This window comes from Papilio machaon, chromosome 7, assembly GCF_912999745.1.
Source record: "Papilio machaon chromosome 7, ilPapMach1.1, whole genome shotgun sequence".
Lineage (NCBI taxonomy): Eukaryota > Metazoa > Arthropoda > Insecta > Lepidoptera > Papilionidae > Papilio > Papilio machaon.
In genome coordinates, this window is record NC_059992.1 from 9,151,688 (window position 1) to 9,169,871 (window position 18,184).

An 18,184-nucleotide genomic window follows, 5' to 3' on the forward strand; every position below is an offset into this window, starting at 1 on the left:
ATTTTAATGCACAAATAAATAGTCGTTTATAGGGTGAAATGAAACATGACAAATATTAATAACAAATACAGCAAGTTAATTTATATTTAAATATTATAAATGAACCCGCAGACAGTGTGCCTGTGATAAGTCAACTAAATAAAATCACACATTAAAAAGATAACATTACCTTTACTATGAAATTTTATAAGCAATATTATACATTAAAATTTAATACAAAAACCGTAAGACACAGTTTTAGAATTCAATAAACACATTGAACTCTCAACTAAGACAACTTAAGTATTTAGTCACAAATACAATATGCTGGTTACATTTGTAGTTAGAATGGCACTTTATAATACAATTTAGATCACAAATTTCATTTGTGTGACAAGCAAATGCTACGCGCTAATTTTTGTCGCAAACGCAGTAACTCTAGAAATAAATACAAAACCCTATCTAAATATCCCCAGTGATTTGATTCATTCTCAAAATTTTTTTACAATATGCATTTATTTACTAAAAACTTTCAAAACTTACATTTTTATATATTAACTTTATGTTTTTATATGTATTGTTATATTGCATGAGTATTAATTTTACAAACATGGCAAATTTTGTGTTTACACTAAAGCGAGACATATCAAATTCCTATTAGATGCCCAGCAAAGATCTCACAGCATTTATATAAAGAATATAGAATAAAACAATGTCCTCTCACTTTACAGAAACTTTGCAAATCTCTGCAACATGTTTGCCATCCACCGCTGTGTATGGAGCCTTCGTGTCCAGCAAGTTGTTGGCTACACTTTCACTGCTAAAGCATTGCATAACGCCCAACTATATATAAAATATATAACAATGTGGCAAGTATAATTGAATTAGCTTCTACACAACATTTTATATTGACAATATCAGAAAAATAGTCAAATGCTAGCACGGACACCATTCCACTCTAACAGAAAAACTTCCGCTGCTTTGATTCAAAGTCATCATCACTATCGGAGAAGCACGCAGTAAACCCACTCTTGTCCCTAGAGTCCCGTTTTAATAACTGTCTATTTTCACCTGCAGACTTTTTTAACTGAGTACATCTGCCACTTTGTCGTTTTTTCTTGGTTGAATTGTCCAATATATGTGACTCCGTGGTTCCGGCCACGTTCACCGCAGCCATTGAACTTAATTGTTCCGTGGAGTTGCTAAGAACAAGAACAGAGTTATCGGTTTGTCCCGCTCTCTGGTTTATCTTACGACCGCTTCTTGTTCGGGATACAATCTCTTCTTCTGAGTTTTCTTTGCGATCAGAGTTTGTAAATTCACTTTGCTTTTTACACATACGCTTTCGTCTATCCGTAGCACTTCTGGAATTATTAACTTTGATAGGAGATTTGCCCTCAGGATTACAATTCCTTTGTCGCTTTGGATACCTTGAGGTGCCATTTGAGTGTACTGTTTCATTAACATTGCTGACTTCTTTGTCACTGCATTCAGCCTGCTTATTATCGGTTTGCTTGGGATTCATAAATTTCAACAAGGAGGTTGAGCGACTTACTCTTGTGACTTTTGAATTCTGCTTCGAAGTGACCAAGTTAATGACATTCTGAGATGAGTCTGTGCTGTAGTTCAGGATGGCAGAATCCTGAGGCCCAGTATTGACAGACTTATTTACACATACAACTGTCTTGCTTTCTTGTTTCTGAGGGCTCTCTTGTGATTCCTTGATAAAAGTTCTGTTGAGTTTACTTCTCATATTCCTGGGAGTCTTTGTTAAATGCGTTTTGGTGGAACGTATATAATTAGCAGTAAAACCAGACACATCGCTGACATCTTCTAATTTGCCATTAAGTACCCCAACCTTTGATTTTTCATTAGAATTGTTGGAGGGTTGCTCCTCCATTGTTACATCATGGGCAATCGTTTTAGTCTCATCTTCTGGGATTTTAGGTGCTTGATTTTCTGGTGATATTTGTGAGGTTGGCAAAGGTTCTAAAGGTAATGTTTTATTAATCACCTTAATTGTACTATCCAGTTGATTGTCATTTAAGGATTTTTGCAACTTCCTAAGACTACGCCTCAGAGCTGTTACTTTTGGTGTTGATGTCACCATTTTATTCTTTTTTTCAAAATCCATTTTGTTTTTTTTCTGTAGTCTCATTCTTTTTGGCTTAACCGCTGTTGACGATTTTTTCACAACAAAGTCTTCATCTGACCCATTAGAGCTTGCTTTGACATTGGTTTTGGCAACTTGCAGCTGAGTATCTGTTGTGAAATAGAATGCACTTTGTTCTTTCTCAGTAGAGACAGAGTCTTGATCAATAAGCACCAGTTTTCTCTTATTTTTCTTCCTAGGAGAAGGCACTTCTTTAACTGCTTTAATTTTTGAGTTATACTTTGAGCAATGTGCTTGTTCTTTAGGCTTGTTATTGGTTTTGTCATATGTGTACAGGCAAGGTGCACGTTTTGTGTGCACCCAGTAAGAGATCTCCTCCATGTTGTTCATAAAGGGATTGTCAGAGGGCTTAAGTTTCCAGTAGCCGTTTTCTTGAGCTGGTTCCATGCCGAGACGCAATGACTTCTGATCAGGTGCAGTAGGCACTGCAGCGGCGACATCCAGTTGCAGTTCGCGCGCACCACCATGTCGCTCCCGCTCGATGCCGACACCCCCATTGGCCGCTGCCTCGAAATCACCAAATCCATCGTTTTCACATTCCATACACCTGTAATGTTTGTATTACCATTGTATTTTACTATACTTCGATATTTTAAAAGGTTTCCAAGAGTAAAAGGTAAGTTAGTATCTATTAAAAATAAATGTAATCTTTAAAAAAATTGTAAAATCTTTAGATGTTTGACAACTCTAACCACGGCAGTTATGTGAAAACATTTTCACGGTTATTGTTTGCGTTTTCTAATCATTTAAACATTAAAAAGGTTAAATTTCCCTGAAAATAACATCTTTGCAGATTTATATCTTATAAAATATATACACAGCATCGTTAAAAATTACGTATAAATCCACGCCGAACCATTCAACACTTCTAATGACGAATCGACGTCTTAATAATTACCTTATTGCAAATACAGGTACCGATAATGCAATTTGCACTTGACAAACTTATCCATTTAAGTAAATTAACAAATACTTTTTATGAAGTTTAAGCGATACATGAATACAATACAAAATCAAAATTAGTAGTAAACTCGCCGCAGAGGAAAAGTAGGCAGTAATGTTGCCGTTGTTATTAAAATAACGTACCAATTTTTTACTATTTTGATCGAGTTCCTGTAAATAAAAAACGCTTATTTTTTTATTTAGATTTAGTTTATAAATTACTATTTTTTTTATAAAGTAAACAAACGACAGTCAACAAATTTTTGATTTATAACATCTTTACTTTAACACTAAATAATCCTAAATCAGATCAACACAAAGATTCAATTCATTTTCTGTTGACGCACTAGAGTGCGTTATGTATGTGTACAAAAAAATAAGTAAGCTATAATAATAGTAATAGTAATAATAATAATAATAATTATAGTGATGATGGAATTCTGCCATGAAAACACCGCCAAAGTTCCATACAAAATAAGCAAAATAATTTTGTTCGAAGTTTCGCTAGCCTGCTGTTTATTTACTCTTTGGTGTTAGTTGTTGTCAATGTCATTTCTAATTTTTGCGGGTAAAATTGGCTTTTTATGTTTCCTAAATTCCTAAATAACATTAACCTGCAGTAACCAAATAATAATTTGTATGTTTATTGCAATGAGTTTCTAAAAAAAACAGTATGAACGACGTGCAGAACATAATAGATCGTCAGCTTGGCATATGTAAGTGTTTACAATAATTTAAGGGTAAAGCATATTTATGTGGAACATTGTAGAAGAAAGGTTTGTTTTTTTTATTATAGTTTGCCGTTTCAACTACGATAATATACTTAAGCGCCTGGTTGTGAACTACGAGGAGTCGTTTTACGGTGCGTTGAGTGCGGAACAAGACCCACCTATTTTCGCATGCCGATTCGCAGAAGCCGGCGGTTACGAACACATTCTTGCTCTTGCTAATGAAGATGGGAGAGTTGTTATTCAGGTATTATTTTTACGTTAATCTATATAACGGCTAGACTCTGCATGTTCTATAAGTGCATTAGTATGTTAATGGGCGGTGCTTGGCCCCCGTCGCCCTCGTTGCCCTTTGTTTTTGCAGCAGAGCCTTTGCTTACAATATTATTAAGTTGTCTTGATAGTGACATCAGTGCTTTTAGCTTGGTCCAGAATACATCATCTATTTAGATTTTTTCAATGATAAAAGGTGGAGAACATGCAAGCTGGAATGTGAAATAGCTTGATATACAAGCTAAAATAAAGATGTGACTACTGCCCACAGATATCGTAATATGCAGATGTGTCGTATTTAGCATCCTTACAGTATACAACCAATTTGACACTATACTCACTTTACATTATAGTTTACATGATAACATATTTTATAATAACAGTAAATAACACACAACAATGACAAATAAAAAAAATACATAGATGATGCACAGATCTTAGGTATCCACCAAATCCACTTTTCATCCTACCATATCATTATTACCAAAAAAGGGAGCCAGGAGAAGAGATATATTGGCCTCTTGAACTTGTTATACAAATGTGTTTTGAAGTTTACAACTGATTGTTAATAAGTTTTTTTATGTTCACTGAGAGAAAAGCTTTGTATAGAATTTTTTTATATTGGTTCAGTAGTTTAGTATTATTCAGAACAAACAATGAAATATTTATTAATATTAACACCTTTATTTTTAATTACTTATTTTTGTAAATTCCCTAGACACAATCAAATCACGACATTGAACACTTTGACATGATACCTTCATGTTTTACTCCACATATATACTTCTTTATCTAATTTAATGTATTACAGTTTTATTGTAAAATTCAGTAGAAATGAGAAATTACGACAAACCTATCTGAACAATTATCTTTCTTAGGCTGAAATCATTAATTTATTACAGACGGACATGATTTAAGTATATATGTTAAGAAGAATAGTCATCAGTTTAGTTTGTAATGAACCTTTATTCAACAGAAAAGTAAAGATTTAGTCTTTCAGAATATAAGTTGTTGATTAAAATGATTTAGAATAAACCAAATTATTTTACCTAATCATTAATCAGATTTATCAGATATTAAATTATTCAAACTTTTGTGAGAAATTATCTTTAACTAATAGAATATGAGTGAGTGACGGTCCGCATCTGCGAAATAATACCAGTCCCACTAACCCTGGTGAAGGGACCCCAATGGGCTCAAAACTAGTCTGTGCCAACATTGGACATATGTATGTGATTGTTTTAGCATTTATCAGCATTTGGAACATTGATAATATTGTTATCAGCTGCCCGAATCATTAGAGTTTAACACCTCTAATCATTGTTTGTTTAAGGCATATAATTGAAAAAGACTTTATTTACGTCTCTATCTAGAAAAATATGATAATCTTTTGTCAAAATTATTGAAAAATATGATGTCATTTTGTATACATTAATATTTGTTGTGAAATAAATAAACACACACAAATGTACATAGATAAGATTGGATATTAACTAACTCACCATCTAAAACCTCTTGAGCACTGTGTCTGTGTGCGTTAGGTATATATATATCAGTGGGAACCACGCCTCTCACATATACAATTGGAGTTTGCACATTGAGGAATACACTTGTGTGTAGGAGATGTTCTTGACCGCTCTACTCTTGATGTATTCAGTTCCTTAAGAAATAACTTATGTGGTTCCATCCAATTTACCCTTATTATTACATTCGTGTGTTTTAGTTATGTGATCTGTGACATATAGTGATCGTAAAAAAACTAAACACAGTACTGCATACAACTGTGCAACTGCGTGCAGATCAAAACAGAGTCGACAGAAACAAGCGACCGTCGTGAGTACATAAGAGAAGCATATATACTAAAGGATTCAAGCAGGGAAGTTCAAACAAAGTTCGCTTTCCAGAAATGGGTATATTTTGCGAAATAAACTTACACAAATCCCATAACGGGGTATTCGTAGCCGGAGGTAAAGTTCATGGAGTTATAAGATATGCACTTGATGTAGAGACCACTTTCACTGAAATATATGTTTCTCTAAAAGGAAAAGGAATTTTGAGAATAAAGGAGAAACATAATGACAAAAGCAAAGAGTTCACTCACTGCAGCAGCGAGGATTACCTGGACCTCAAAAACGTAGTGACGGAATCTGACATGAATGTCATCCCCACGGGCTCATATGATATTCCTTTCAACTTCGAATTACCTGAAAACATACCGCCGACGTTTCGGCACTCGAGCAGTAACATACAGTACGCCATTAGTTGCAACATCCAATATCATATACGCATTAAGTTCAAAAGACCGGGCTTTTTGAAGTTCGCTAAGATGTACAAGAAAGAGATCGAAGTCGAGTCCGGCATCACTCCGAGACTTCCTCTGGATCCCATTATATACGGAAAGCAGAAAAAACTATCGCAACTATTTTCTCGCAAGAGCAACACGATCACCATGAAAGCCGGCGTAGCCAAGTCTGTCGTCGCTCCCGGGGACAAGCTGGAGCTCGAATATGAAGTTAAGAACGACTCCAACACAACGGTGAAGGCCGTCGAAACTAAGATCGTAGAAGTTCTCAAGTTCACGACAAAAGCGAAAACTGTGAATGTGTCGCGGGACGTGCCGCACGCGGAGTGCAAGACGGGCTCGGTAGCGTGCGGCGAGAGTCAGGCTATGAGGCTGCTGCTAGACGTGCCCGCTGACATCAGGTCCCTCGATTTCTCCGGCATCGTGGCTAGGGACTATTTCGTGCAGATGACCGTGGAGCTGCCCTTCCCGCACTTTAACTGCGTGCTCCTGATGCCGCTGCAGGTGGGGCAGGTGGAGCAGGTGGGGCAGGGCGGTCGCGGGTGTGCAGCCACCCCGCCGCCCTCCTACTGGGAGGTGATGCCCGACGACGATAAGGATCACAAGGAATAGGCAAATTAACCTAAACCTTACGGTGACATATTTATGACATAGACATCAATAATGTGCCATTAAATGATTAAAATCTAATTTATTATTAATTATGTGTATTTATTTCTACTATTAGAACACCCATCTCTTCATTATCGTAACGACTCTACTTCGTCTTGGCGGATCATAAACTATGACGTTACATTTGATAAAATGTAATTAGCAAACAGAATTTTTTTTGAAAACTGAAATTTTCTGAAGTCTCAGGAATTTCATTAAGTCGATATCGGCATTGATACAGCGATGATTTCGTCATTATTTATCTACAAAATCCTCTTCAGTATATGCATGTGAAATATTTTGTAGACGTCAGTATTTATTGCTAAAAAGTAGAAACTTTGATAAGAATAATTAGTCTATCGTCTAGTAGCGCGCTTGCGTTTATAATTTGGAAAATTGAAAAAGATAATTTTTGATACGACTTCCCCTATGTTTTCTCTTGTCTTAATTGCATCAGTAAGACTGAGATGTCGTGTCACCAGGACACGTCGAGCACGCGGGCGGCGAGCTGCCTGGACGGCTTTCAGTGCCACAACAACGCCGTCTTCGACCTCGCCTGGGCGCCCTCGCACATGAGCTTCGTCACCGTGTCCGGTACGTGGACTCGCGCCCTCACTCATTCATACTTGAAACCTAACATTTGATTATAAATAATAACATTTTTTGCAGGAGATCACACAGCAAGCCTTTGGGATCTAGCGGAAGGAGCACCGAAAAGAGTCCTAGTTTTTTCGAATCACACGAGATCTGTCAAAACTGCAGTTTTCCCTCCGGGAACCCCTTCAGTGTTCGCCACCGGCGCCAGAGACGGTCATATATTGTTATGGGACATTCGCACCAACAATCAACCCAACGTCATACTGAAACCGGACAACTGTCTCATGAACTGTCATTCCAGTTTCACTCCTAAGACTCCCGGCTCCCACGGGAAACGAAACCGGCTGGACACGAACCGCGCCATCAGCATCACCGGTCTCGTCTTCCAGGACGACCTCACGCTGCTCTCCTGCGGAGAGTGCGACGGCAACATCAAGGTGTGGGACCTCCGCAAGAACTACAACATCTACAAGAGGGAGCCGCTGCCCAAGCACTCCATACCTTACTGCGGCAACTCCGCCAAGAACGGATACACCAACCTGGTGATCGACGAGTCCCGCGTGCGGCTCTACGCCAGCTGCATGGACAACGTCATCTACTGCTTCAACGTGGCCACCTACAGCGCAGTGCCCGAGCAGCGCTACAGCGGCCACGAGAACGGCACCTTCTACATCAAGGCCGGCCTCAGCCCCGACGGCCTCTATCTCGTCAGCGGCAGCAGCGACACGCACGCCTACATCTGGAACGTCAAGTGCTCCGAGCCCGTCGTCAAGTTGGCCGGACATCGCGCCGAGGTCACCTGCGCCGCCTGGTGCCAGCGCGGCGACACCAAGATCGTCACCTGCAGCGACGACGCCCGCCACAAGATCTGGCGCATCGGCCCCGAGTTCCTCCCCGAGTTCCCCCCCGACCGCCCCGACCTCGGGGGTCGCGCGGAGCTCGTCCCCCGCACCGACCTCGCCACGCTGCCCAAGTGGGGGCCCGGAGACCGCACGCCCAGCTCCCTCAAACGGAAACACGTCGCCACGCCCGGCTCCTCCTCCTCCGCCGCCAAGCGCCCCCACAGGCCGCCCGCCGACCTCCCCAGGAGGACCAAGAGGTGTCTCACCGATCTCATGAACGGCTCCAAACGCTCCGAAACCGACGAGGCCGAGGTGCTAGTGAAGCGGCTGAGGCTGGACGCCTCCGCGCGGCCGGACGCCGGGGATCGGGAGTCGTCCCCGACCCCCCGCGCCGGGGACCCTCTCGAGCCCCACTGGAGCTACCTGCCCCCCGCGCCAGGAACCTCGTTCATGACTCCGACGAAGAATTACCAAGCGAAGCGGAGCCGTGTGCCGAGTCCCGAGATGTCGGACACGCACGAGTGTACGTCTCCGCCGCGGCGCTTCGCCGAGCGCACGTCGCCGGCCAAGCTGAGGATCATAACGTTCACGACGCCCACCAAGAACTTGCCGGACTTCGTCGCGAGCGGCGAGGCGCCGCATCTGCGTCTCATGTCACCCGCCAAGAAGAGGCGCGTCACCACAGACTGGCTCACGCGCATCGCACGCGAGAAGCGGGGCCGAGCGGACCCGCCCGACGCGCCCCCCGCACCCCCCGCCGGCGACTCCGCGCCCCCCGCAGCACCCACCGCACCCCCCGCGCCCGCCCGCAGGAACTCCAACGCCGACAAAACCCCCAAGACAAAGTCGGGCGGCGCCAGGACATTGTTTACATATTTCAATGTTGACAACGCGCTCAGAAATGTCAAAAGTGGCTCCAAACAAAGCTCGTAAATACATGTCGTAGTGAGAGATAGAGAGTGAGAGTGAGAGATAGAGAGTGAGAGAGAGAGAGAGAGAGAGAGAGACTCGCCCGCAATCAAACATCACCGCGACTGCTGCAGACTTGCATTTATCTAATTAAGATAAATTAATTACTATTGTGATTGGACTGAATTAGTGTTTTAAGAGAAATAGTTTCTAATTTATATTAGCACAAGAGAGGAGAAGAATTTCATTTTAGAAGTTGCGAGGCCGAGGCCGAGGCCGAGGTGGTATCACACCGAGTGTCAATTTTTTGAAGAACCATTATTGTGTTCACAAATTACAATGATTGTGTTTCAGAATCATGTATCTTTCAGTTGCAATGAATTTACTATAACTTTAATGTACGCAGTGAATGTGTTAAATAATTATGACTTTCGTAATTGTCACTTTTCAATAAAATGTAATGTATTGTATAAAAGTAATAAATGTCGTACAAACCTGTCGCCGCTGTTTCATTGTTATCATGACAAGTTATGACGTCAGTGCGGCATGTTGTCACCTGTCACATGTCGCGTATCTGCTTTGTTTCCGCAGTTATCTTAGCAACAATTATCTACCTGCCGATAGCCGACCGAAGACAAGTCCACGTGAGTGAGGCGATGTTTATTTAATCTAACTAATATAATAAATGTGAATGTGTAGATGTATGTTTGTTTGAATGTATCTCAACAACGTCTCAACAAATCTGGATGAAATTTGGTATGGATACGAAACATAATCTGGCGGAACACATAGGTTTTTTAATTCCGCGCGGACGGAGTCGCGGGCGACATCTAGTGTTGTAATTATAATAAATCCTCTTTGTATGTTTTTCAATAAATAACAACAGTATCTAAGTTTCCATGACAACATGTTCGGTACAGATGTACTATAGCTCGTCATTGTTTGAATTTCGCGGTTGACCAATACGGGTTTTATGTTGGTAGGTCGACTCATTTTTATTCTCCCGCACAAGCGGGTAGTTAGAAATCCCTCTCCGCTACGGACGGGCGCGGGGCCTGCGGGGGGCTTGTGCGGGGAAGGGTGAGTCGACAGAGCGCATCGAGTCAGCATAAAAAGTGGTCGGCAGTTGGATAGCTCATCGGACGTGTCTTATATTTAGCGTACAGGGTCGCTAAGTTTACGGTTCCGCGTTCGGTTCGGTAAAGGACGCGTCTATAGGGCGCTTACGGGAAGCGGTGCATCGGGTGCATCAGGAGTGCAGCATTGCTGGCGCCTTTAGACTGTATGACAGTGACTTACTTGACTCGACTGACACCGACAGAGTGACCAGGCACCTGCAGGCGGTGAACGGGGCATCGAGTAGGTAAGTGCCACTTCATATAATTACAATATTTACGCCAGGCCTTGTGATACGTAGTTTAAGGCAGGTTGTGCCGCGGGACCCGAACCCGTCGTGTACGGCACAATTCGATGGTAGCAGAGCGTGGTTCGGTTAACACGTAGGTTATAACCGCGTGGTTATATTCGGGTTACGTGTTTTTCGGGTACGTATTTACATTGCTTGGCGAAATATTGTAGCGTCCTTCTCGCGCGGAATATAACGGAATACAACGGAATATTACAATATATTACGTCGTACAATTAGGTAGGTTTTTAATCAGGTCGTTTATGATAATTCTTTATTGTACGATTGCTACGTAATATTAATCGGCCATTAGGGTTCCGTTTATTGATTTCGTATAGTTTAGATTACTTCATTTAGAGTTCTTTCACAGTAGTTTTATATTTAATTGAGTAATTTCACGGTTTTTTCTAGTATATTTAAATTAGGGCTTTTTTACGTAACGGTTTTTTTTGTAGTTTATGTTACGGTGTATAATTCAATTTGGTGATTTTTTAATTTGTTTTTTTTTTCATGTTACGGTTAATAATTCAATTTAGTATTTTTTTTCTTTTGGTAGTTTTTATGTTACCGTCGATAATTTAAGTTGGTCGGTTTTCATTACGGTTGTTTTTTATTGTTTTTTTTATTTTTTTTTATTAGGTAATTCTTTGTAACGGGTTTCATACATTTGGTTAAGGCGAGAATTATCTACCCACCATTTAGATTGTTTTTCCTTTAACGACCATTTGTAGTAAGCGGTTTCTGGAAGCATCGATAATTTTCTACCTTCGATTTTATTTTTTTTTTTTTTTTTTGAAATTTCATTTTATTAATCATGGCCGGCAAATATACCGCTAGGATAACAGGTGTGCTGAGATGGCTCGGCTCAGCGGTTTTGAATATTTCTAGGCAGGACCGTGCGCAGGCCCTTATGGCTAGATATCAGGTTCTAGACGATCAAATGGCGGATCTATATGCGGCGTACCGTGGCATTCTAGAGTTAGGCTTAGAAGCGGATGCCATGGCTAAGATTAATGCTGACATTGATCAGGCCGACGACCTGGCTGATCAAATTATTCAGGCTGTTGGTTGCCTTAAGGGGTCAAGCGCTGCTGACGCGCGCGTTGCTGCGGAGTCGGAGGCGTCACCAGCGCTCATGAGTAGATTGCCGCTGCTCGATTTGCCACAATTTAACGGTGACTTGGAACAGTGGGTTGCTTTTAACAATTTATTTGAAAGCATTGTTCACAGTCGTAGGGATTTGACCCCTGCTCAGAAGCTTGCCTATTTGTTGGCGTCGTTAACGGGAGAGGCCAAGGGCCTTGTCCAACATTTAGGTCTTGTTGACGGTAATTATGATATCGCCCGGGACTTACTCAATCGTAGGTATCAGAATGTTCGGCGATTAGCAGATAGTCATGTTGCTGCTATTCTAGGCCTACCTAGGATTTCGGTTACGCAGTCGTTGCGCACACGACTTCTAAATCCTTTGTTAATAGCGGTCAACGGTCTCAAGGGTTTGGATTTACCTGTGTCCACGTGGTCGTTTTTATTATTGCACATAATTCTTTCCAAATTACCATACGATTTACAACATAGATTTGAACTGGAATACGGCGGGGACTCCGCCACTCATCTTCCCAGCTTTGACAACCTAATTTTATTCCTGGAGGATGAGTGTCGTCGAACAGAGAATGTCCCTCCTCCTCCTCCAGAGCCTCTCGTAGTTGCTCCTAGAGCGAGGCCCGCGGGTAAAGAACACCGTCCACCGGTTTGGGCGCATAGTAGGCCGCGGATGTTTAACGCAGCGGTAAGACAGGCACAGGACATTCACTGCAGTTATTGTCGGGATACAGGACACGGTGTTACGGGTTGCCCCAAGTTCCGGGAACTACGTTGGCAAGCTCGGCGCGGTATTGCTCGCCAACGGTTTTGGTGTTATTGCTGCTTGGGGGACCACCTTGTCTCGCACTGCCAGTCAACTCGTGCGTGCGGTCAGTGTGGAGGTAGGCATCATCTCCTGCTGTGTGGAAACCGCAACGGCTCGCACTCGCCAACCACTCCGGGGCATGTAACTTCCCCTGTTCATAATAAAAATACGGAGGAACAGTGGTCTGGAGCTATGCAGCGGACATCAGGTCGCCGTGATGTTAGGTCTCCACCACGGCTTAGGGCAAACCACGGACGGCAACGTGTACAGGGTTCACCAGTGAGCACGGGCGGGGGGCCGCGTGATTCTTGTAGCGCCCCTCAAGCTGCGGCACAGGAGCCTGGTGCGGCCGGCGCTCGCTCGCCACTCCACTTCTTGGACTGGCCTCGGTTGGAGCGTCGCCGACCGTATCGATCGGATCATCAGGTGATAAGTGATCAGGGTAGCTTTCCCTCCACACCACATATAAATAAATCTTCACAGGAACGATAATTCGTTCCACTTATCCATCGCAATGCATCTCATCGCTTAGTACGGTTTCACTGTCCACCGCTCAGGTTCGCGTCGGTTCTCTTCGGAGTAAACAGGTAACCACGCGCGCGGTTTTGGACTCGGGTTCATAGGGATGCATTGTTTAAATACGGTCGGTGGAACATTTACGGTCGCGGATCGACCGGGTACGGATTACGGATTTATTCGCGGAACAGGTAAAGCGAATTGGATGGTCACATAGATTTTATTAGGCCACTTGGTGGTAAAGCGAGCAGTGGCAACTCTCCCCCAGCTCGTTTAATTTTGGGTTTCGAATTACGGTTTTAGACGCAGCCAGATATCGTCTGGCTGGGGCGGGGGACTGTTCGGTACAGATGTACTATAGCTCGTCATTGTTTGAATTTCGCGGTTGACCAATACGGGTTTTATGTTGGTAGGTCGACTCATTTTTATTCTCCCGCACAAGCGGGTAGTTAGAAATCCCTCTCCGCTACGGACGGGCGCGGGGCCTGCGGGGGGCTTGTGCGGGGAAGGGTGAGTCGACAGAGCGCATCGAGTCAGCATAAAAAGTGGTCGGCAGTTGGATAGCTCATCGGACGTGTCTTATATTTAGCGTACAGGGTCGCTAAGTTTACGGTTCCGCGTTCGGTTCGGTAAAGGACGCGTCTATAGGGCGCTTACGGGAAGCGGTGCATCGGGTGCATCAGGAGTGCAGCATTGCTGGCGCCTTTAGACTGTATGACAGTGACTTACTTGACTCGACTGACACCGACAGAGTGACCAGGCACCTGCAGGCGGTGAACGGGGCATCGAGTAGGTAAGTGCCACTTCATATAATTACAATATTTACGCCAGGCCTTGTGATACGTAGTTTAAGGCAGGTTGTGCCGCGGGACCCGAACCCGTCGTGTACGGCACAATTCCACGCTCACAAACCACGCTCTGCTACCATCGAATTGTGCCGTACACGACGGGTTCGGGTCCCGCGGCACAACCTGCCTTAAACTACGTATCACAAGGCCTGGCGTAAATATTGTAATTATATGAAGTGGCACTTACCTACTCGATGCCCCGTTCACCGCCTGCAGGTGCCTGGTCACTCTGTCGGTGTCAGTCGAGTCAAGTAAGTCACTGTCATACAGTCTAAAGGCGCCAGCAATGCTGCACTCCTGATGCACCCGATGCACCGCTTCCCGTAAGCGCCCTATAGACGCGTCCTTTACCGAACCGAACGCGGAACCGTAAACTTAGCGACCCTGTACGCTAAATATAAGACACGTCCGATGAGCTATCCAACTGCCGACCACTTTTTATGCTGACTCGATGCGCTCTGTCGACTCACCCTTCCCCGCACAAGCCCCCCGCAGGCCCCGCGCCCGTCCGTAGCGGAGAGGGATTTCTAACTACCCGCTTGTGCGGGAGAATAAAAATGAGTCGACCTACCAACATAAAACCCGTATTGGTCAACCGCGAAATTCAAACAATGACGAGCTATAGTACATCTGTACCGAACACAACATGTGCGAGGAACATTTCATAGCTTTTTGATAAAGCAGCCACAGAACAATGGTCGAAATGACTTGAGATGTTGAGGTGTTTATAATGGTGGTGGAATAAAACGATACAGTTTGATGTGCCATTGCTCACTCTTTATTACGCTTGTTAATTCAATGTATAAAACATAATATAAATTATCTTGTAAAATATCACCACTGAGTTGCATCATGGCCGCGAGCTGTCGCCGTCTTGATGTCGGCTTCAAAACTAAACAATCGATACTTAAAATACATTAAAATAATTATCGATCGCTTATAAATTTATCCTCGTACGAAGACAGAGGGTCGCAGTCAACTCGCGGCCACGAACTAGCGTCAATAATGTACGGTGTCAGTAAATGAAGGAGATAGAGGAGAGGGGAGGAGAGAGGAGAGGGGAGGAGAGGAGAAGGAGGGAGAGGATCGGACAAGCGGCCGCCGTACAATTTGTTATACCTACTACATCTAACCACCTTACAGCTACCACTTACGCTATGTACATACAATCTTTATCAAGCGACGTTTTCATCTTAAAAAAAGTCCTTACATTTATCGTATTAATTTGAAAATTTGTTAAATGTCTTTGAGTTCACTGAGTTCATTCACACACACATTTTTTATATATTTTTTTTCTTCATATTTTATGTTCATTTTATAACACAACAAGAATAACAGAAGTTTAGCCCTGCTAAATCTACAGACGAGATTGCGGCTGAGCGGGGGGCCGGGGGGAGGGGGGGGGGGCTGAGACAGAGAGATCTACAAACTTCTACATGTCTTTTAACAATATAGAAGCAATATCATCTCTTCAAAACGTTCTCTAACACCGATATCTACACTAATATTATAACGAGGAAAGATTTGTATTTATGTATGTAACAAATAAAATCGAACACTATAAGACCGATTTCACACTTTCATTGTCACTGACTAACGTAGACTACGTTACTACATTTTTTTTATTCCGCGCGGACGAAGTCGCTGGCAACACGTTGACAATAAAAAGCTTGTACTGAAGTTTAAGATGTTCCTAAAGAGCCTTCTTCGAGGTCTCGAGGACAATAACATTGCTATCTACGTTGAAACGATACTTCTATGCGTTCATTTCTTTGATTCCCTCGCATTTGAACATAAACTACAACGAGTTCTCGATAAAAGCGAGGAGGGAGGTTTGGGGCCGCCCCCGCCCCGCACACTCAATGGACCGATGTAATCTCACAAGTACACAAATGAATTTCGCGACGTTGGATGTGTGCGATAACTAACTGGATTTATAAAACTTGTACATAACTATGTAAATGTTCCCGCGAACACAAACACCCAGCGGCCGCGATTCCAGATCAAAAATCGTAACTCAAATATGAGTGCGGTTTCGCGTGATGCGGATTTCTCCGTTAGCCGCGGCCGCGCGTCGGCTCCGATAATTTACATAGATCTGTTAATTTTTTTGATTTGAATTGAAAAATTCTACTATGAATACTAACATATTTTTTTTTTCTAATTAAAGGCGTTATTTTTTGTAATGTCTTTTAGTACATTTATATATATTATGTTAGTGAAAGGTGCACCTTAACAAACTAGTCGTCGATTTCAATGATTCATGTTACCTACAAGTCGCGTCGTCACCTTGGCCCTTACGCCCTTCGTACGCAAAATACCCGGCGATTTTTCCAATAAAATGTTACAGAGATTCATACACAGGCACACGTCGCCGACTAACGCCGATCGCTCGCTACATTTTTGTCAATATCGTTGTGACAAAAGTCGGCGAAGAAAATTTATATCGTGAAGTTCGTGTCAGTCGTGTAGTCTCTTGTTGTCCGAGTAGACGACTCGCGTTGACGATACGATGTTGTGCACACAAAGCGCACGATAAGAGATAGATACTCATGATGCAAGTATCGGAGATTTCCACAGCCTTGTACACAAAAGACCTATGAGATTGTATCGAAGATTTATGTAGCTTTGTGTACGAAGGGCCCTATTGAAGACCATTTTAACCGCACTTTATTCACAAAGAGATCGTAAAGGGCCAAAAACTAATTCATTTAATATAACTTTATTAACAATTAAAAAAAGATCCATAATTCCTGCGCTCGTTCTTTTCCTACGTACTAAATAGCGCAAAGAATTCCGCATCACTCGAAATGATCCGCCGCCGGGCGACCCCCCGCACCCCCCGGCGCCCCCCGCACCCCCCGGCGCCCCCCGCACCCCCCGCACTCGCACACCAGTTACAAAAACGAGTAAAGACATCAAAAACCTAGTCGCGCGACGCACATACACTTTGTACTTTGATCATTGAGTGGAGAGGAACTGGACTGGAACACTGGAGCGATCACACGCACATACAAACTATACATAGACGCTGCAAATAGTCCAGTTACAATAATGTTATAGAAGCGCTGGATCGCTCCCCGTTCACGAGGCCCGTTATACTCGTCACCAAGTTATTCTAGGCTGCTTTTTTATATAAAACGTTATGTACGATGTGTCACGATGTGCCCCGATGTGCCCCGATGTGCCCCGATGTGCCCCGATGTGCCCCGATGTGTCCCGATGTGCCCCGACCTGTCTCCGGCCAAGACTTCTCGAATCTTGACTTTCGGCCTCGTTTCGTGTATAACATTACGAGAGCACGAAGTCTTCTCAGACGCCATGTGAAGTCGTCGAGAGCTCGAGAGATATACGTGTGGCAACATCATGGCGGCGCCACTCTGCCGCTACTTGACGCGACTTGACGCGACTTGACGCGACTTGACGCGACTCACACGAAGATAATCACAGGAGTGGTCGCCGACAGCAATGTGGCAATGCGGCAATGCGGCAATGCGGCAATGCGGCAATGTGGCAATGCGGCAATGCGGCAATGCGGCAATGCGGCAATGCGGGGCGCTCCTCGCAGTGGACGTTCTGAAATATTTAAAAAAAATACCGACATTACTTTTATTAATATTTACTTTCTTAAACTCACGACTGACTAAAGCTAGTATTAATAAGGTTTCGCATTATTGACATTAATGATTACAAACGTTATTGGGCAAATCCTGGCGACAGTTCTAAGTGATATTGTCTCCCGAAGACTTAACTTTTCGTTTCATCTTCACCGAGTTCAACTCAAACGAGTGGACGTTAACCTACCTACCTAAACCTCCGTTACAACTTGCGGAGATGGAGACGAAGTTCTGTTACATACATATCCGTATAATACATCGTCTGTATGTCTATACTCTAAATCATAGCATTAGATTAAGTATATTACAGTCGCCAAACTTGTGTGCAGAGTCAATGTTTATAATTATTTCAACGATGCGATGGTTGGTAACTTTTTATCAATGAAAATTGTTCGTTACTAACTTTTTGACCATAGGAATTTAATTTTGTTGTTGTATGTTTTATTAACAATTAGTTAGAAGAATGTGTGCAGTGTGTGTGTATGTACGTACA

General features: G+C 43.0%; 3 protein-coding genes across 3 annotated transcripts; 2 read left to right on the plus strand and 1 right to left on the minus strand.

Moving 5' to 3' along the window:
- Positions 1-536: 536 nt before the first annotated feature.
- On the minus strand, positions 537-3,187 carry LOC106719421 (transcriptional regulator ATRX homolog). The gene is made up of 2 exons (XM_014513759.2): positions 3,051-3,187; positions 537-2,699 (listed from the first exon to the last, which is right to left on the minus strand). Exon 2 carries the CDS (start codon positions 2,693-2,695, stop codon positions 938-940), a length of 1,758 nt encoding a protein of 585 aa, XP_014369245.2. The 5' UTR covers positions 2,696-2,699; positions 3,051-3,187; the 3' UTR covers positions 537-937.
- Positions 3,188-3,696: 509 nt separating this feature from the next.
- Positions 3,697-9,784, plus strand: LOC106719373 (protein lethal(2)denticleless). Its single transcript, XM_014513709.2, has 4 exons — positions 3,697-3,810; positions 3,891-4,069; positions 7,531-7,642; positions 7,718-9,784. Exons 1-4 carry the CDS (start codon positions 3,768-3,770, stop codon positions 9,418-9,420), a joined length of 2,037 nt encoding a protein of 678 aa, XP_014369195.2. The 5' UTR covers positions 3,697-3,767; the 3' UTR covers positions 9,421-9,784.
- LOC106719524 (arrestin domain-containing protein 17-like) lies at positions 5,548-7,153 on the plus strand. The gene has a single exon (XM_014513880.2). It carries the CDS (start codon positions 6,002-6,004, stop codon positions 7,007-7,009), a length of 1,008 nt encoding a protein of 335 aa, XP_014369366.2. The 5' UTR covers positions 5,548-6,001; the 3' UTR covers positions 7,010-7,153.
- Positions 9,785-18,184: the final 8,400 nt, after the last annotated feature.